Source organism: Myotis lucifugus, unplaced genomic scaffold (genome assembly GCF_000147115.1).
Source record: "Myotis lucifugus unplaced genomic scaffold, Myoluc2.0 scaffold_121, whole genome shotgun sequence".
In the NCBI taxonomy this organism is placed as follows: Eukaryota; Metazoa; Chordata; class Mammalia; order Chiroptera; family Vespertilionidae; genus Myotis; species Myotis lucifugus.
Genome location: NW_005871169.1, coordinates 567,001 through 588,630, shown reverse-complemented (window position 1 = coordinate 588,630; position 21,630 = coordinate 567,001). Strand labels below are relative to the sequence as shown.

Here is a 21,630-nt window from a genome sequence, read left to right as displayed (position 1 = left end):
GTTCTGTCAATTTGCATATTAGGATTTTATTATATAGGATATCTGCAACTTGAAGTGGCTCTAACATTTTAGTATTTCTTATCACTACTCTTTACATGACCCAAAAGGGAAAGAAGGGAATAAAGTATAAGACAAACAAACTGCCAAAACAGACAAGCAACATCCTATATAATAAAAGCCCAGCAACCATAACGGAAGAACAACCAGAATGACCACTCGACCAGTCACTATGAGGTGCACTGACCACCTCTCAGTCCCTTTCCCCGGCCGCAGGCTCTGATCGCTGATGGCGAATGGGGACCCGGGGTGGGAGGCGGGGGATGCAGCGGCACCAGGCCAAGACCTCCGCCCTGCTTGTTGCCCCACACACAGAGGGTGACTTGCAGTGGGGCTGGGGCCGGAAAGTGGGCAGGAACCGCTGACATCTTGGTCCCTCCCCCAGCCTTCAGGCTCCCATCGCTGGATGGTGAATGGGGAACTGGGTGCGTGGCAGCAGAAGGTGGGGGTTGCTGCTGGCAGCTGCCAGCCAGGGAAGATGACCCTGATAACAGGCTAGGCCTAGGTACTGTACACGTGCACGATTTTGTGCACCGGGCCTCTAGTGTAACATGAAAGGGTTAATATGAATAATAGATGGGAATTCAATTAAAATTGTATGAAAAGTTAAATTATAAGATGAGAGTATTTTTTCAATTTTTACATTTTAAACATTTTGTATTAATGTGTATTTTTAATTATAGTTAGTGTAGTTAATCACTTTTTATATGTGTACTGCCTTGGGTTCTTGAATTTAACATCCACATGATACAAGAGTGGGCAGTGGCAAAGATGTGACTTTAAATTGAGAGACCTTTCTTTCTCAATTTAAAAAGAGTTAAAATCAGAATATTAAGTAAATAAATAAAGCACTAATATATGTGGAACAAACATTTGGGAATTTATATGTAACTACTTTTTAAAAACTTGCTCTGTTTTATGTTTCTGTAATAATTTTATAGTTATTTACTTTTATGATTCTCTCCTATTAGAGTAATACCATCACAGGGTAGACACCCTTTTTTTTCACCTTTTTGTTCCTGGTATGTATTTGGATCTGTATGAGCATCAAATGTTTGCTAAATAAATGAGTGACTGGATGGATAAGTCAATAAATAAATAAGTTTGCATTGCATATTTGGATGAATGCTTTTGATAATTATGGGGATAAGATCTTATATGTTATATGTCAAAGTGGAGCAATAGCAAGTATATTAGAATGATATTGTACAATAACTCATCAGTAGGTTAATCCACAGTTGGTTTTTAAAAGAATTGACCCTTGCTTTCTTTTCCTAACACAAAAATGACAATGAATGTATTATTCAAATATCTATAATAATAAAAGCATAATATATTAATTAGACCAGATGTCCTTCCAGACGACCTTCCTGGATGAAGCCGGGGCTGTAAGAAAAACCCGGTCCTGGGTGCAGGAGGGAAGCCGGTGCTAGCAGCCAGGGGAAGGAAGGCCTATTCTTGCATGAATTTCATGCATCGGACCTCTAGTCTTTTTATTAAAAAGCCAGTTGTAAGATTTTAGAAATGGTTCTCCTTATTGATTAAAGTGATTACAGGATCTTCTTTGATGATTTTTGTTGAAAACCTTTTGAGACATGGTTGATGAGTGCCTCTATTAACTTCAGAAGCAGGTTGAAAGGAAAAATTAGCAAAGTGAATTAAATTTGTAACTTAAGACAGACTTTATGAATATCCTTGCTTATTATATAGGATGTGTCAGACAGAACCCTTCTACTCTAATCTTTAATTTAACTAATCAGTCCTTTGATTCCAAATCACTAAGACATCACTGAGAGTCAAAGACTAACCTTGAAAATGGCTTCTCTTCTTTAGCCATCCGAAAGATCCAAAGCTCCATTAAGTAGGTGTGGATTTTTCATCTTCATGCAGAAGTTACAAGTCTCTGGTTGTAAAAATTTGTTGTTTTGGAAAGGATGCTGAAAGATCTACCTTAGTTGCTTGGTGAAGTTAATTTTAGATCAGTGGTTCTCATCCTTCCTAATGCCGCGAAACTTTAATACAGTTCCTCATGTTGTGGTGACCCCCAACCATAAAATTATTTGCGTTGCTACTTCATAACTGTAATTTTGCTACTGTTATGAATCGAAATGTAAATATCTGATATGCAGGATGTATTTTCATTGTTACAAATTGAACATAATTAAAGCATAGTGATTAATCACAAAAACAATATGTAATTATATATGTGTTTTCCGATGATCTTAGGCAACCCCTGTGAAAGGGTCGTTAGACCCCCAAAGGGGTCAAGACCCACAGGTTGAGATCCGCTGTTTTAGATGAAGTGATATGGAGTTCTACTTTCTCTTTGTAACAGCAGAAGAAGAGCCACTTGATTGATCTGTGTCTCCCTCAGCAGAGCAAGGGTCAGCCATATTATTAACAGTAGATCCCTAAAACATGAAACTGAATGCATAACTCCTTTGGATATCTTTTTCAAACATTTTGCTTTTTTCTTTAGAAAAAAGAAAATTACATATTTCAGAGTTGTATGCTATAAATCTGTTGAAATATCTTCCTTGATTTTCTGAATGCCATTACACTAAATATTCTTTATTCTACTATTTGATTATAAATTTCAAAGCCAGTTTTTCTTGTGAATTCATTATAAGAACAGAGTACTGGACCCTGAGATATTAATTACTTGGGACTAACCATAAACAAAATGTAATTTATTTATTTATTTATTTATCTTTATTGTCATGATTTATTAAACATCTAATTCCCAGAGATAGTCTAGGCTCAAAAGTAGCAAAGAAAATTGTAGACAATTAAAGCCTTGTCCTTGTGCTCAACTGGTTTATATTTTGTTTCACTGGAGGTTTCACTTTTTTTTTTAAATCACTAGGGTTATGTTATATGTCATGTCATGTTATATGTACTACATTGGGATTATTCAGATATCATAATACTATACTATTAGTAGACCAACCTTAGACATTCAGAGGAGATAATTACATAAGTCTCTTAGAAATTAATTTTTCTTTTATAAATGAAGAACTTGGTATAGAAATAGTTATAGTTAGTGCTCATATAATAATAATACTATAATAGAATTTTAAGTAGTCAAAATAATAGAATAATAGAATTTTTGAAATCTGACTGAATTTAGAAATTATCACTTTCCATCCATGCCCAATTCACTCCACAATTCCCTTCTCATATCCATCAGGGATAAGTGATTTTCCCCACATAGTCCTCCTTTCATCTCCCTTTTCCCTTTCCTTCTCTAAGTTATTTCAGCCCTTTAAAGGAAAGTGCAGTCTCAATAATTAAATATATGAACAGAAGTTTGAAGGAATATTTAGAGCTATAAATCCAGGATTTCTATAAACTGTTCAGATTACATAAGATATAAAAAATGTTGTATACACGACAGGAGAGGTGGATTGAATTGAGTAGGATATTTTTTAAAATATATTTTTATTGATTCAGAAAGGAAGGCAAAGGGAGAGAGAGATAGAAGCATCAATGATGAGCGAGAATCATTGATCGGCTGCCTCATTTATGCCCCACACTGGGGATCAAGGCTGAAATCCAAGCATGTGCCCCGACCAGAAATCAAACCGTGACCTCCTGGTTCATTGGTTGATGCTCAACCACTGAGCAATGCTGGCTGTGTGGACATCTATAATAGTAAAAGTGTAATAGGCTAATTAGACCAGACATCCTTCCAGATGACCTTCTGGATGAAGCCGGGGCTGTGAGGGAAGCCCAGGTCCTGGGTACCTGCCAGTGACCAGAGGGAAGCCTGGGTCCCGGGTGCCTGCTGGCAGCCAGAGGGAAGCCCGGGTCCCGGGTGCCTGAGGGAAGCCGGTGCTGGCAGCTGGGGGAAGGAAGGCCTACTCTTGCATGAATTTCGTGCATCGGGCCTCTAGTTTTTTAATGATGGCATCTCTGAAAATACCAAAACAAAGTTATTTTGACTTCTGCTAGTATTTCTTTTAGGAAACACTGCAGTAGATTAATACTAGTATGTCTGTTTTGATGATGTGCCCTATTTTTCTGTGTATAAGATGCCCCCCACTTTTCCAACCTCAAATTAAGAAATCAGTATTTTAAACATTTTGCTGGTTTTCCTCTTAAGGCCTTCTTCCTTTTTGGCATCTTAAAGAGTTATTCTTCCTGTTTTCTCCACTGTCTGATCATACACTCAGTGGGAGGAGGTCCAAATTGTCTCTCTGCAGCTCTATTTCCATGCTCTTTTATATAGCTGATTACATTCAGTTTGAGTTTTGCAGAGTTAAGACAATCGCTTACCCGTATTTATCTTTATTGACATCTTTATGGGCTCAGAACGCTCCGGTCCCTGTTGCATCTGGGCACTCTCCACCTCCACCTCCAATTACAGCAAGTATGTCAAACTCAAAGGCTAACACGAGCCAAATAAACGAGGCATGCAGCCTGTGGGCTGTGAGTTTGACATGCTTGAATTACAGCATCAGCTGACATCAGTAACAATAAGGCTCATGATTGAAGAAGCCTATTTGACAAGGTGTGGGAAGTTATGCACCCACATGGTTCCCTCCTCGGCTGACTTCCATGTATAAGAATGTCCCTTGATTTTCAGTCTAATGAGTTTAGAAAAAAATAACACCTTGTACATGGAAAAATATGGTAATATATATCACTAGAAGCCCAGTGCACAAATTCGTGCACAGGTGGGGTCTCTTGGCCTGGCCAGCAATCGGGTCCAATCAGGGTGGGGGGAGGGGGCACACTGGCCAGCCAGGGGGAGGGGCTGCAGGAGGTTGGCCGGCCAGGGGGAGGGACTGTGGGAGGTTGGCCGGCCATAGGAGGTTGGCTGTGGGAGTGCACTGAGCACCAGGGGGCAGCTTCTGCATTGAGCATCTGCCCCCTGGTTGTCAGTGCACATCATAGCAACCAGTCAACTGTTCGTTCGGTCATTCAGTCACTTAGGCTTTTATATATATAGATATATAGATAGCTAATCAGAGTTTCAATGTTTTTAAATCGAGTTTTCACTGATGAAATGATTGGAGGGTATTTTTTTATTTTTCTCTTGTGTTTAATTATTTCTCTAATGTAAAATATTTTACTTTCAGACAGAGAAAGGACTATCAAAAGTATGGCAAGAAAGTAAGCAGACTTCTGGTGATCAGTGGCAAAAGGCTGTCATCCTTCTAGGAAAATTAAGAAATTTTGAAGTTATGTTCCAAGGTATCAGAACAAGGGATCTAGGAGGAGGAGCTGCAATTGATGACATTGAATTTAAAAACTGCACGACTGGTAAGTTTCTGGAAACATTTCCATTTGGAAACACACTTATAATCTAGCCTTTTTGTCTTTGTTTCATATTTATAAAGTGTTCTGCTGCTATATATTCTGTACATAAATAAAAATAAATTTATAATTTGATTTCATAATTATTGAACCTATACTTATATGTTAAGCGATAGTATTTTCTTTACTTATCAATTGCTCAAGTAATGTCTTCCTCCATACATCCCCTTTCTAACATGCAGAAATGTTCTCCTTTGAATTACTTATTTTCAACATAATTTAAAGTGTAGGCCTAATATTTATATACATTTATCTGCTTTATATAATTTAAGATGAATCTTCTTGATTAGAAAGCTAGTAGTTGGTGAACATATGAGAAATAAGTTCAATAGGTATAATTCAAGCAGAACTTGAGTTGAAGTCTATGCTTAGGGGATTTAAGAAGCCACTCTAGCCAGTGAACAACAGCTTGCAAAACTTCGCTATTTATCATGCTTCTAAATGTGAAGTCTAACTATACTTAGATTTTTCTTACAAAAATACCTAGAAAATGTAAAAAGTAATTATAAATACATTTGTATATTTTCACAATTGGCATAGTTCTTTCTGAGGAACCATTCCATCTTCTTTCCAAAGTAGTGCTGTGTGATATATACTGCTAATGAGAGATATGCCTTCTGTGATTTTCTGCATGAAGTCACTTAGAGGTAAGCCCCAGGGACTGAGAGCTAAACTTGCATGCTATTTAATTATATTGTTGCTCTCATATTAAAATATGACTTCACTGAAGCAGTTAAAAAACATGACTTTAGTTTTTAGTGATGTAGCATCTGCTCTTTTCATGACCAGGGCTGCTTCAAAAGATTCTGCTTAGAGGTCAGTTCTGCAGTTTGATTTCCCCCATTATGTTTCTTGGAACACGTTACAGAAAGTCAGAATTCATGCCCAGATGATCTGGAGCACAGAGCTCCAGGTATCTGTGTCACACAGCAGACAGGGTCTGGCTTAGGGGAGTTTGGGAGAGGCTGCTGGACAGAAAGGAGGGTTCTGAACTATAATCATGCAAAGGTATCTTAGAGGTCACAATGTGCTGCTTCAGCTCCTTTCTACTAACTTTCCTAGAAACATGGTAAATTTCTATTATAGTTGTTAATCACTCAACCTATATATGCTTCTAGCAACTTAAACATTTTTTTCAAAGCATTTATGAATATTTTAGAAAAAAAGAAGAAGCTTTATTAAACAATAAAGATTCCGTTCTTCTCAAGGGAAGCAGAATGATTCCTAAATGGTTTGATTCAGGACAGAAGAAAATGGAAAATTATTCCAGCTTTGCCAGGTTTCATTTAAACATTTACACTGTTTCCTCCCCTATTTATCTTGAAGTCCTGTGAAAATTTACATGATTATAGTTAATTTTGTTCAGTTCAATCCAATGCTTAGTTTACTGAGTAATTCTTTAATATATTTAGTGATAAACTATTATAGTATTTCTGTGTCATAAATGATAAAGGCAAATTGTGGTCACTTGTAGGTGAAGTAATCAATTGTATATTAAATATATTTTAGGAAAAATTAATTGTTTTTAATAGACCAGCTTGATACAAATAGTGAGGATTTTCAAATTATATATGAATCAAGATAGAAAGCAAAAAAAAAAGAATTATGAAAAAGTTTGAGAAAAACTAAGCATGGAACTGAAAAGCAATGATCCATTAGTTTGTTTTAAATAATTAATCACCACACATATGATTATTTCTTTTTAAAATTTAATATTATTTTTTCATCACCATTTATCCTAGGTCCACTCCATATACCAATAAACTGTCAGTGCTGTGAAGTATGGCTAAGGAGAAACAGTTTAGAATATGTTACCCTAAGTTATGTTTTACTATTGAAATTTAGAAGAGAATGATAGTTGACAAAACACCCCAAAATCAGAGAAGCACTACAGAATGGTGATTAAGAACAAGGAGTCTTGAGTCAAACTCTCTGGGTGTGGACTCTGGCTCTTCCACTGTCTATCTTGGGTGTGTTATTTTGTGTGTGTGGTTTTTTTTCACTTTGCCATAGTTTTGTTATCAATAAAATGCGGATAGTAGTGATGATACTTCCATCATAGATTGCTGTGAATATGAAATCTGATAATATAGATGAATCACTTAGAATAGTCTTGGCACATAGTAAAATTTATATACCTTACTGAGGTCTAGTGCACGGGTCGGGTCTGGCCGGCCTGCCCCTATCGGGGCCAATTGAACTGGGCGGGCAGAGGGGAGGCAATGCGGGAAGTTGGCTGGCTGGCCCCAACCCCATTCAGGGTGGGGGGGCTGGATCAGGGATGGAGCCAGCCGGGGGGAGGGGCTACAGGCAGTTGGTGGTCTGGCTCCACCCCAGATCGGGGTGGGGGAGCTGATCAGGGGTGGGGCCATCTTGAGGGAGGGGCCAGGGGTGGTGGGCCAGCTGGCCCTGCCCCCTGGTCATACTCCCGGTTGAACTCCTGGTTGAGGGGACAATTTACATATTAGTCTTTTATTGTATAGGATTGCTGTAATAATCATCATTATTATTTACTTTGCCATGTTTTCAAATAGTGCTCTATTCCCTGTATTAGCAAATCAACTTAAATCATATGCACATAATTTGTCATGAAAATCTCTCATGTAATTGTTGCTGTTTCCCATTTGAAATGAAAGTTAAAATGACGATGTTCATTTCTCTGTCACATCCTGCGAATCACAAAAGACTGCATATTACATGATAACATTTATATGGAATGTACAGACTAGCAGATGTGTAGAGATAGAAAGTAAATTAGTGGTTACTTAGGGCTGAAAAAATAGGGATTTGGGGAATGACTGTTATTGAGTATGGGTTTCTTTATGGGTTGAGAAAAATGTTCTATTTTTTATGGTGATTGATACACAACTTCATAAATATACTAAAACCATTACATTTTAAATTTCATATGGATTAGCTTAGTGGAATGTAAATTGTAAATTATAAATCAATAAAGCTGTTAAAAATAAAGAAAGAAATGAGGGAGAATTCTGGAGAGATGGTAGTGGTGGTGTCAGAATAGCTTTTGGATTTTTAAAAGTCCTCATATCAAAACAGTCAGAGTACCTAGTAAGCAAAGTCAATAAGCATTGAAACCTACAAAACCTACAAGCTAATGGAGACAAACTGGCAATAGCCCCAAGACCTGTGTGGTATTTATGTCTACAAAAGAGAAGACAGGAGAATCACAATAGAGCTGACAGGCAGAGATTCACTAGAAAATCAGTCAGACAGTTTGAAAATGGCAGCTAAAATTGGGAAGGATTTTACCCACTTTGAGAATGAGTGGGCCCAAGTGGTCTATGGGAGTTGGTGGGACTGGAGCAGTCCAGCTACTGTGCACTCGCAAAAATGGATCCACCAAGATTCCTCTCCAATACAGCAGCCCGTGTTCAAAACCAATACAAAAAAATGAAAAACCAAATCAAGCACCACTGGGAGTGGATTCAAAATTGAGTAGACCAGGGACAGATGAAGGAAAGAGAAGACCACATCAAAGTGGTGGAGGAGAAATGAGCCAGGAAATCTCAAATGCAAGCCATCATATTTGTATAGATTTATTTAAGTTTTATAGACTTTGATACTCATCACCTAACATTGCTCATACCATTTTAGAGCCTCAGTTTCCTTGTTTCCAAAATGACAGAATCATAATAGACGATCTCTGAGATTTTCATAGAATTGACAACTCTAGAATCCAGCATATTTTTCATACTGAAAATATATCATTTTACACAATGAGAATTCAACGTATTTTTTAGTTTTTAAATAAATTTATTGGGGTGACATCCTATATAATAAAACCCTAATATGCAAATCAACCAAATGCAGAAAGACAAGCGGAATAACTGATCGCTATGATACACACTGACCACCAGGGGGCAGACACTCAACACAGGAGCTGCCCCCAGTTGAGCGTCTGCCCCCTGAGAGGGAGGCGACCTGTGGTGGTGATTGGGGGATGGAGCCAGCCAGCAGGCAGTGCCAAGCCACCAGCCAAGGCGGGTGCCAGCAGGGACCCCCAACCGTCACCCCACAGATGGCCCTGATCGCCGGCCAGGCCTAGGGCCCCTACCCTATATATTGGGAACAGTCTCTTAGATTTAAAAATTAAAACCTGGCAAGACTACTCTAATACTGAAAAAACTGGATGATGCAGCAATGACTTGCATGGACTCGGGCTTGCACATTTTATGGTCAGCCCTGATTCTGACACTTATAACTGTGTGACAAAGCCAATTACTTAACTTCTCTCTGCTTCAGTTTTTCCACCCATAAGATGGGGAGAATAGTACGACTACCTCAGAAGGATCATGTTATGTACTACTTTTTGCAATCAGGGCAAAAAAATGTAGCTGCCCATACAACAGCAAAATGCCTTTCACCTGTATGAAAAGTATGGTCACTGGTGCATGCAGCGTCCCAGATTGCGAGAGGGATGTCCAACTGCTAGTTTAGGCCCGACATCTCCCCAGGGGTCCCGGATTGTGAGAGGGCACAGGCCAGGCTGAAGGACCCCACCCCGCCCCCTGTGCATGAATTTTGTGCACCATGCCTCTAGTTGGTTAATAAAGTTATATAGGTTTCGAATGCACAATTCTATGATACATGATCTGTATATTCACGATGTGTTTACCACCCAAAGTCAAATCTTATTGTCACTCTTAATTTGGCCCCCATTAACCTTTACAACCCTCCCTTCCCTCCGATAACCATCATATTGTTGTCTGTGTCTATGAATTTTTGCTTGTTTACTTTTCTTGTTTGCTCATTTGTTGCTTTCAATTTTAAATTCCCTATATGAGTGAAAGTGTATACATGCTTCTTGACTTTTTCTGCCTGACTTATTCCATGAGAGCAAAGTTTAAAATTAATTAAGAATAAAAAAGTGGAAGAAGGAAAAGGATATATATAAAATATATATTTGGTAGTTATCTACTTTACCTGCAAATAAAAAAGCTGTTTGAGCTTCATATTTATTTTTTATTTTCCATTAAAAAACTTACAACTGGATTTAAAATATAATATTTAGTACATGGCTAAAATAAGGTAGATATATTCTTTTTATTTCTTTGCATTCTGGTGCTATCTTCAATTTACTATCAAATTTATTGTACTTTCTTCAAAAAGAAAAATGAAACCAAGGAATAGACATATTCTTTTGTCTGCCCACAGAAACATTAAAAAGCATATCTCCTTTTTGGACAAGTTAACAAGGAACCACGTAACTTATTTATAAAAAAATAAGTGAAATATTATGAAGTTGGTATATTTTTTAAAATTCAAACCGATTTTAAAATAGCTTGCACCAAAATCGCAAATGCAACTATCATTCTATAGAGCAGAGAAATAGGAGGATAATTTATATGAAAATAAAAGGAATATTCCATCATTGTAATTATAAATGTGATAATCTAAATTTAAATGGTTAATCAATTTTCAATCAGAACATTATTTATTAAGTATAGTAATTCACCTGATTCTTATTGCGTTTACTATTAATACTAAGTAGCATTTCTGTCGCTTCTGCCACAAGACCACTGTGCAAGTCCTAGCTTACCCATTTGCTGTCCGCTCTGTGGTTTTGGGCACAACCTTCCTTTGTCTCATTTTCTCAGCTAGGACATTGAACTGACACTGTTTCCATCTCATAGAGTTCTTACAAGGATTAAATAATTTACATAAGTTGCTTGAAGAATGCATGAGATATAGCAAGCACTGAAAATCTGTTGGCTAAAACTAAAAATGAGCAACAACAGCAAACGACTTGACATTGTTTTAGGCACAATACTTTTTATATCAGTGTTGAAGATCAGGTTCTGTTCTATTGAGAGGTTATTGATCGCATAGGCTGAGGGAAGCGCTGTGCAGTGCACTATGCACAACTCCTCAAGGCAGTAGGGAAATGCATGTCGCGCACAGTGTTTGCTTTATTTATTATCTATTTCACCTTTTAAGACCCTTTCTTGACTCCTCCTTCCCCATCTGCTCCCCCTCCCCACTACCCACTCCCTCCACCCGCCTTATATTTCCAGGACTGGTCTGTGAACTGTCTCCAAGACACTGGTAAACCTGGTGACTCATGTGGGAGCCAATAATGATATAAGATGTTGCCTTTTCCATGAAAAACCTAGGAGATCCAATTGAATGATGACCAGTTTTCAGTTCAGTGAAAAAGAAGTAATTTAGGGAGTAGAAAATGCTTCCAGAAGTCAATAAAATCTTCTAAGTAAACAATAGCTACTCAGTCTCTCTCTAAATTCATACAGATCAAAACACATCATGCTCCCCAAATAATCCTAAATGTGAAAGGAAGGAAATAACTTGGGAATAAAATAAGAGAAGCCAGTGCCATAATTTTAGATGTCTAGTACATTGTCTTCACACATAGCCTGAAAAGACATCTTTTTTATTATAACTACTTTCACACCTTTCATCTTTTCCCCTTAAAACTGTATGTATGACTCCTGAGTGTCCTTTAAACAGTAATTCATCTGGAGTGAAAAACAGTGGCTTGATGATAATGATTTCAGGGCAGCCTCACTCTGGATTTGAATTGAACTTCGGAGATCACAAAACAGTGATTGCTGTATATAAAGCTCACGAATGCATAAATCTATAAACAGAACCCTGTAGAGTTTGATTTCAAAACTTACCTTCTTCACTTAGTTTGATGAAAAGCTGTAGTTCTGCTCAACATATGTGTTCCAAATGTTGCATTTAGATCTTTCACAATTTTCTTTAAAAAATAATTGTCAGAAAAGGGGGGGAAGGGAAAATGGTAGGTAGCACTATATAATGTAAGGATTCACATATGATGGAAGAATAGGATGGATGGATAGATGGATAAAGGGACAGATAGATGGGAAAATGAATTAGTAGAAACCATTTATTCAAGTCTTGTTGTATGTGTGAAAATTCAGAACAGAGCAAGTTTCTGCCTTCATTGGGTCACGTTCTGGTGACAGATGCAGACAATAATGTAATAGGCAATATTGTGTCACATAGTGATAGGCATTATGAACAAACTAGGGTGAAAGTGATGGAGAATGATTAACCTGCTTAGAGTGGTCAGAAACGGCCCTTTTGAAGATTACAGTTAAGCAGAGGCTTCGATGAAATACAAGGCAACCATGCAAACACCTTGGGGGAGAGCACCCCCGGCCTCAGAACGAGTGAGGCAGGTTGACTGGGAGGGGAGCGCCTTGATGAGTCAGAAGGAAACAAGGGGAGGGAGACAATGAGGCCACATCATGCAGAGCTTAGTCATCAGAAATGGGTTAATTTCAAAATAGATAAGGAACTCATGCAACTTAACAAAAGGAAGACAACCAATCCAATTAAAAAATGGACAAAGGACCTAAATTGACATTTCTCCAAAGTGGACATACTGAAGGCCAAGAGACATATAAAAAGATGCTCAAAGTCACTGATCATCACAGAGGTGCAAATTAAAACGACAATGAGGTATCACCTCACTCCTGTCAGAATGGCTATCATCAATAAATCAACAAATGACAAGTGCTGGCGAGGATGTGGAGAAAAGGGACCCTAGTTCACTGCTGGTGGGAATGCAGACTGGTGCAGTCACTATGGAAAATAGTATGGAGTTTCCTCAAAAAATTAAATATAGAACTGCCATTTGATCCAGTGATCTGACTTCTAGGAATGTATTCTAAGAATCCTAAAACACTAGTCAGAAAAAATATATACACCCCTATGTTCATAGCAGTGCAATTTATAATAAGTAAAATCTAGAAACAGCCAAAGTGCCCATCAGTAGATGAGTGAATAAAAAAGCTGTGGTACAGCCTGTCCAATGTGGCTCAGTGGTTGAGCATTGGCCCATGAACTAGAAGGTCATGGTGTGATTCCCAGTCAGGACACATGCCTGGGTTTCAGGCTTGATCCCCAGCAAGGGGCATGCAGGAGGCAACCAAACAATGTTTCTCTCTCTCTCCCTTTCCCTTCCTCTGTCTAAAATCAATAAAAATATTTTTTTAAAAGCTGTAGTACATTTACGCCACGGAATACTATGCAGCTGTAAAAAGAAGGATCTCTCACCCTTTGAAACAGCATGGAGGGACCTGGAGAGTATTATGCTAATCAGAATAAGCCAGTCAGAGAAAGACAAGTATCACATGTTCTCACTTATATGTGGAATCTAATGAACAAAATAAACTGATGAACAAAATAGATCCAGAGATATAGAAGCATGGAACAGACTTGAATCTCAGAGGGAAGGTGGGTGTGGGTGAGTGGGTGGGGAGAGATTAACTGGAGAATTTATATGTGTATATGCATAGTCCATGAATACAGACAATAGTGTGGTAAAGGCCTTGGAGGCGTGGGTGAGGAGTGGAGAGAGTTAAGCAAGCAGACTCTGGAGTCATTCTTCCTAGGTTTAAAGCCTGACTCTGCCACTTATTTGTTGTTTGACCTTGAATAGACACCTATCATCTGGGTGCCTATTTTATTAGAACAATAACAAAAAGAAACGACCTTATATGGTAGCTGTGAGGACTTAGCAAGTTAATATATGCCTGAGCTTTGAACAGTAACTCTTCATGGTACTTACTCAATAAATGTTAGATATGATTATCATCATCATCACAGCACTATTTAATTTAATCCTTAGTACAACTCTGAAAAATTGAGATACAAAAAGGTTACACTGAATAACAGCAGCCAGGTTGATTTCCTTACTGATGTTAATTGGCATTGAAACTTTTAGCCATATTTAGTCATAATAGCATAGAACACTGCTGAAATCATGAATAGTGTTGGGGTAAAAGCAGTCACACAGTACCTGCCATATTTACTTTGTCAATAATTCAAATGCTCTTCAAAGAAAACAGACATATTGCTAACAGTGGAGTATTTTAGTAACATTAATTGAAATATTTTAAAATGTTATAAATCTTGTTTTTTTAAAAAATTAATGTTCAAACAATCCTCATTTTTACAGATTTATTTTATTTTGGATTCAGAAAATTTTTCAGTAAGAGAAGGGGAAAAAAGAAACTAAGCCTTATATACAAATATTATAGAACTTGAGCCCAATCCAGGTCATAGTAGTTTCTTTATCAGATTATAAATGACTATTTTTATTCTAGGTTTTCTTCTGCAATGCACCTTCCATACCTGAAGCTAAAGTCTTCTGCAAAGAATTGTCAAAATTTATTAAATGTAATCTTTATTTAGAGCCAATTCATATATTTAAAATAAACGTGATACTATAAAATAAACTTTATTTATTGGCTGGGTGTATGCCAAATGGTTTCTCAAGTGAAAAAATAGTCTTATTTGACATAACTACCTTACATTTTTGCAAATGCCTTTTATTGCTTAACAAAAGATGTTGTTGTGTTTAAAAATACCCCCGTTCTAGGTGATAGATTTATTGATTTATTTGAGGTGACATTGGATAATAAGATCTCTCTCTCTCTCTCTCTCTCTCTCTCTCTCTCTCTCTCTCTCTCTCCCCCCCCCTCCGTCCCTTCCTCCATCCTTTTCTCCCTCCCTACCACCCTACCACTCTCTTTAAAAATCCATGAAAAAACTATCCTTGAGTGAGGATTAAAAAATAATAATGATAGTAAAAATAAAATAAATGTTTTTGAAATTTGGAAGTTTTTTTATTGTCATATAATCCAGTTGATCCTAACTAACACACGATGTAATTTCCTATATTACATAGAGTAACATTATTTACAATTAGGGCTATTATAGACTCATACTGCAAATATATAGAGAGAGCTGTATTTGACATTGAGTTATCCAACATTGTAGCACAGGAAGCAAATACATCTGTTGACTTTAAGGACATTTTATGAGGATTGCGGTTGTTTAATTAATAACCCCCCCAAAATCACAACAAAGATATCAGTCCTTTGCAGGTGTTTTAAACTAATGCAATAAGAGAGAAGTATGCTTACCTTTCAGATTCTAATATGCTAAATAAATTAAGAAAAAGCTTCTTGCATCCCTGGCTCCAGCCTTGTGGGGAAAGAAGTCAGGGAAATAAAGTTGGCACTAAACAAAATTCAGAACCAAAAGATGGAGAGAATTCTTGTGGCATCAACCTCTGCTTCCAGTAATTGCCAGCTATTGCCCTCACTTTGCTTTATTGATTGAATTGATTTGAGACAGGCCTCAGGCAAGAAGCCTCATTGCAGTTGTCAACCAATAACATTCTACATTAAGACTTAGAGCCAAGTTATTTGCTTACTCTTAATCAGAGATTAGATTCTTAATCCTTGTCCCATGCTCATATTTTAAACAATAGGACTATGTAATTGAATTTCTTATTGTATCTTTAACCAGCTTTTTAAAATTAAAAAGTCAAAGCTATGAATCTGTGTAATTACATTAACATTGCATTTAAACCAACCATTTATAACACACCTAGAAAATATCAGATATTACTTTATCTTTCAATAAAATTGATAAAATTTGCATTTCTTTCAAAATGCTCTACATTTAAAGTTTTAATTATATAATACACTGCATATTATAATAGTATATGTAATTGTAATCAAATTAATATTATACAATGATCTAATTCTATTCATAATATTAAATAAAAATAATAACTTCATAATACATTTTAGAAAGCCTTAAATAACCCTTGGAATATCCCTAATGAAGGCTACTGTAATTCTGAATGTTAACATTATCTTCAGTTTATATGATTTCTAATTATAACTTGTCTGAATTACACTGAGCATTTTCACACATAATATCTGGTTCAATAAGATCATTGTATTGAGAATTTGTGACAATATTGCATTTCAATTTTTACTGAACTATATTTTACTATTTTTCTCAATTCAAAGTTAATATTAATATTTATCAATAAGAAATGGAAACTTGCCCCAACCGGTTTGGCTCAGTGGATAGAGCATCGGCCTGCGGACTGAAGGGTCCCAGGTTCGATTCCGGTCAAGGGCACGTACCTTGGTTGCGGGCACATCCCCAGTAGGGGACGTGCAGGAGGCAGCTGATCGATGTTTCTCTCTCATCGATGTTTCTAACTCTCTATCCCTCTCCCTTCCTCTCTGTAAAAAATCAATAAAAAATATAAAAAAAAAGAAATGGAAACTTTACATTTCTGACATATCTTTTTTTATTATACGGTTGAAAGATATGCTTATCAGTCCTGAAACAAATATTAAGACATATAAGCTACAGGTGTACTTAAAATTAGTAGATGTGGAACTTGAGAAATTTATATCCTGTTGGATCAAACATAAAGAAATATGTTTCAATAAAATATACATGCATAAATACTAAGCCAGGGCCAGAAACCAATTTTCCTGTCCATTGAATATAATGGAACATGCACACACTCATACACAAAGAGGTATATATGAGTCTCTGAAAAGCAATTTTTTTTAATAATCCACAAGAAAAGGGCTGATGGGAAAATAGGGTTTGGGCAAGCCACAATGAGCAGAGGTAACTAAATTATAGAGTACTAATATAAATAATAGCAACCATAATATAAATACTGACACAGCTGAAAACATTATATGATTCTAATACATAAAGAAACTTTTCAGTAAAATAGTACTTTACCTAGAAAGGGAAGGGGTAGGGTGGAAGGCAAGGAATCTTAATGGAAGGGAGATATAACAAAAACAAAACTAAGAGCTGTTGAATTATGGAGACCAAGGAAAAGTGATGAAAGTTTGGAAAAACCATTGGACAAAGAGTACTTCTGTCAGGGAGCCTGTGGAGAAGCAGCCACGACCACTGGTGAGACACCCTCAGCAGCCCTGTGTTCTTCCCTGGCTGTCTGTGCTCAGCTGCTTTCCTGTTTTCATCTGCTGTGCCTTGGTGACACCAGACATTATTGTGGTGGGAAAATCATGTAGGAATCAACACAGCTTCTGTGTTGTATTGACCTCATTCTTTCATCGATCAGTTGCATACAAACTTCATGTTTTATGAAAACATTCATTGGATATGTCATAAGACAATGGAAGGAAACTAATATATATTGAGCACCTAGTGGGTGCCAAGATCAAATTAGACCGGCACATACATTATCCCTCCTAAGGAGGGAATGATGTTTAATACAGAATGGGCACTTAAAGGATTTGAGCAAAATAGGAGCACTTAAATTGTCTGGAAGTTTACCTCAGAGGAGTTGGGAAATACAGTTTTAAATGGATGATTAAAAGGTCATGAAGGAGCTCAGAAAAAAAACCCAAAAACCCCCACAACAATAAAACAACAAACAAACAAAAAACTCATTATAGTTTGGATTTATGTCAAGTAGTTTACTTTTGGTTTTTTTAATTTTTATACATTTTAATACTAATTTATAGGAAATCTCTAGGTTAACCAGGTCTAGTTTAATTGACAATGGCATCAGACATAAAGGGAGTTTAATTATGGAGATGAGGTGTTGGGTCCAAGTTCCTCTGCCAGGGACTTGACCTGTTTGGATGCTGAGAACTGGAAAAAGACACCACAGCTGTAGGAAGGTGGGCCATGCTTTATTGCAAACAAAGCAGCCATTGCAAACACAGCAGCCCCAAGGCAGCCCCCAGCTGATCAGTACCACATTCTTATACTAACTCAGACACCCTGGAGGCTTCTTGCCAAATAGTGACATCAGTTTTACATAAGATAAAGGTGCACCTGCGCATTGCGTACAGTAAAACTGCTGTGTCATTGCCTTTGCACATGTGTATGGTACATGGGCCTTTAACATCCGCATACTCTGCAGGGTCCTCAGATGAGGAATCTCAGGAAACCCAGGAACAGAAGACAGCCCAGCTTCAGGAAGATTCTAAAACCAGGAACTGAAAAAGAGGGAACTTGATCTTTCTGTGCTTCTTATCTTTTTTAATTGCTCCCCCCTACACATCTACATTTCTGTCCCTTCTCTCCTGGAACCAGCTTTCTCTGCTTCAGCACATATGGGCAGAAACATGACTGCACCACAGGATTCAAGAGTCTTTAAGCCCTGCTGGCATGGCTCAGTGATTGAATGTAGACCTATGAACCAGGAGGTCACAGTTCAATTCTGGTCAGGGCCCTTGTCAAGCCCCACCAGGCGGGGTCACAGCCTCAGTTCCCCTGGCCCAGTGCCGGGTGGGGGGGCGCAGCCTGAGGTCCCCGTCAAGCCCCACTGGGCAGGGGGCACAGCCTGAGGTCCCCTGTCAAGCCCCATGGGAGGGGGGGTTGGGGGAAGCACAGCCTCAGATCCCTGCTGATTGCTTGTTAAGGCTCATTATGGGAATTCAGCCTCTGCTGTAGGCACAGCCATCTTGTATTATGGAAACACCCTGCCTCCACTGTGGGCGCCACCATCTTTGTGACAGGGTGATGGTCAATTTGCATATTCCCTCTTTATAATATAGGATTAGACAAATTTGCATGGTCAAATCAAAAGGAAATGTAGGAAATGTGTTTATTCAAAATTAAGGTAGAGGGCCCTGGCTGGTTTGCTCAGTGGTTAGAGTGTCAACCCACAGACTGAAGGGTCACAGGTTCAGTTTCAATTCTGGGTCAAGGGCACATACCTCATTAATCTCTCTCTCTCTCTCTCTCTCTCTCTCTCTCTCTCTCTCTCCCTCCCTCTCCCTCTCCCTCTCCCTCTCCCTCTCCCTCTCCCTCTCCCTCTCCCTCTCTGTCTTCTCCCTTTTCTCCCTCCCTTCACTCAATGGGAAAAATAACCTCAGGTGAGGATTAAAAAGCAAACAAAACAAAATAAACTAAGGTAAAAGAAGGGAATGGGTATTTGTTTAGAGAACAAATAGCCTACTACAAGCTCTCACTAAACAATTTCTCAGCCTAAGAGTATACAGAATTACCACTTTAATATTTATCATCAATTAAGAATGAGTATAAATATGTAAATTTCCAGTGGCAACTCTTCACTCAGTGTTCTTTACTCTGTTTCTCCACATGCTCGCTATTACGGTTGCTTATTGCTTATTTTAACCGGCATGCTTGTTATTGGTCATTCACATTTCTCCTTTTCAGACTTGCCCATTTATTTCCTTCCAGAAATTTCTAAACAGCTATTTTTTTCTCATATTGATTTGGACATGCTCTTTCTTTGCTAATTATATAAATGCTATTTTATAAGATACGTTGTAAATATGACTTTCTTGCTTTTCATTTTCTTTTTATATTTTTAAAACTGAACTTTTATATTGATTAGAGAGAGAAAGAGAGGAAGAGAGAGAGAGAAAGAGAGAGAGAGAGAGAGAGAGAGAGAGAGAGAGACATTGATTAGTTGTTCCACTTACTTATGCATTCATTGGTTGACTCTTATATGTGCCCTAACCGGGATGGAACCCACAGCCTTGACATACCGGGATGACACCACCAGGGCTCTTTTTATATTTTTATAGAATACATTTTATGTAATTTATTTAATTAATATAATCGAAATTTTACTCTATAGGTTTGTCTTTATCACTAGGCTTAAGAAACACTCTGAGATAAAATGTTCTTCATACTTTTTTCTATCTTTACATTTTAGTGCTAATATTTAAATGTCCTTGAGCCATACATATTTATTCACCAGATTTTGTCTAACTAATAATGCTTTATACTTTTAGTTGATCCTTCTTCCCAAGTCCTCTACCAAAACAACTCACCACAAGTTTGTGATTTTGTGATTTTTTTTCTTTATATGTTGGCACATTTTACTATTTTAATTATTTTCTATTTTATTTTGTTGTCAATTGCACTGAGGGAACACCCTGGATTCATTTTAGTTGTTTATCTTTAATAGTTAAATAGGATTCTCTTAATTGTCCCACTCTGATGGAAACTAAATGTGAAATTCATTGATTACCCTGATTATCAAGGACTCATAGGGATTCACTTGGCAGGGGATGCTTTCATTTTCTTTATTGCTTTAAATATAAACTTAGTCCAAAGTATTAAGAGGCTCTTTTTATCTGTACTAAAGCTAAATGTGTTGGTTGAGCTAATAAAAAAGAAATTAAAATATTAAGAAATTAATAATTTTATTATTCACTATTTTTTTACATGTTAATATATTTCTAAACCACTTCAATGTTATTTTATGCCTATGTATAATTTTATGAGTTTAGTGATTGATTGAAAGTTATCTCAATAGTTATTAACTGTTGTAAGCACATTGAAATCAAGCTGAGTGGAATGCAGCCATCTCTGGGCTTTGGATGCAATTGCCCAATAAGCTGTGGCATGTTAGCCAGAAACCATGAGAACATAGGCCTTTATAAGGCTAAGGAGGCCTTCGATGCGAGGTAAACCAGCGATGGGTAGCCTCAGTGTTTAAATGACCTGAAAAAATCCGGTTTTCTAGTTGCCTGAGATCCAAGAAAGCCCATTTCCAGAAATCAATCCACTCCCTGCCTGATTTTATACCCTTTTCTCTCATTGGTTCTGACACTAATGTTACCCACCGCCCATTATGACAAATGTATTTCTTTGAAGAGGCAAAAATTGTTTTTCTTCATTCTGGCCCTCCTTCAGTCTCTCCATCGCTCACTTTTTTTTTCTCTCTCTCTGTTTTGTTTTCTCTTGTTAAAAAAAAAATGTTCACTTTCTATATCGTGAAATGAATCAGTGATTGCAGTTCTCAATCCTGGCTGCACACTAACATCTCTGGGGGAGATTAATATAATATCTCTGCCCAAACCCCATTCCAGACCATTTAAATCATTATCTCTGGGTATGGGGTAAAGGCAACCACATTTTTTAAAGCTTCAGGTAATTCTAATTTTCCCTTTATTATTTGAGCCCTTATTATACATATAAAATTGTATTTTAAATGTATATTGCTGGCATAATATTAAAGTGATCCCCAAGTTACTCTATACAAATTGTCATAAAGATGTAAAAATTTAAAACATGAGTAATTTTAATAAGTTCATGCATGTGTAGCATATATAAGAATTCCCTTTTAAGCCTGTATGTATAGACCACATTTTGTTTATTCATTCATCTGCCAATGGACACTTGGGTGACTTCCACCTTTTGGCTATTGTAAATAATACTGCTATGAACATTGGTGTACAAATATCTATTGAGTCCATGTTACCAGTTCTTTTTGGTATATGTGCCAAATTAGAATTGCTGGGTCATATGATAATTCTGTTTTTAAGTTCTTTAGGGCATTCCAACTTCTTATATCCTCACCAAAGCTTTTCTGTGTTTTATTGTTGTTGCTGTGCATGTTTGGGTTTTGGTTTTTATTATTATTGTTGTTTTATAGTAGCATCCTAATAGGGG

General features: G+C 37.2%; 1 protein-coding gene across 1 annotated transcript in view; it reads left to right on the top strand.

Moving 5' to 3' along the window:
• MALRD1 (MAM and LDL receptor class A domain containing 1) overlaps positions 1 to 21,630 on the top strand; it is a 496,818-nt gene that overhangs the window by 304,787 nt on the left and 170,401 nt on the right. The window contains exon 21 of the mRNA XM_023758060.1: positions 5,142 to 5,325. Coding sequence (XP_023613828.1) covers positions 5,142 to 5,325 — 184 coding nt within the window. The remainder of the gene's footprint in view (positions 1 to 5,141; positions 5,326 to 21,630) is intronic.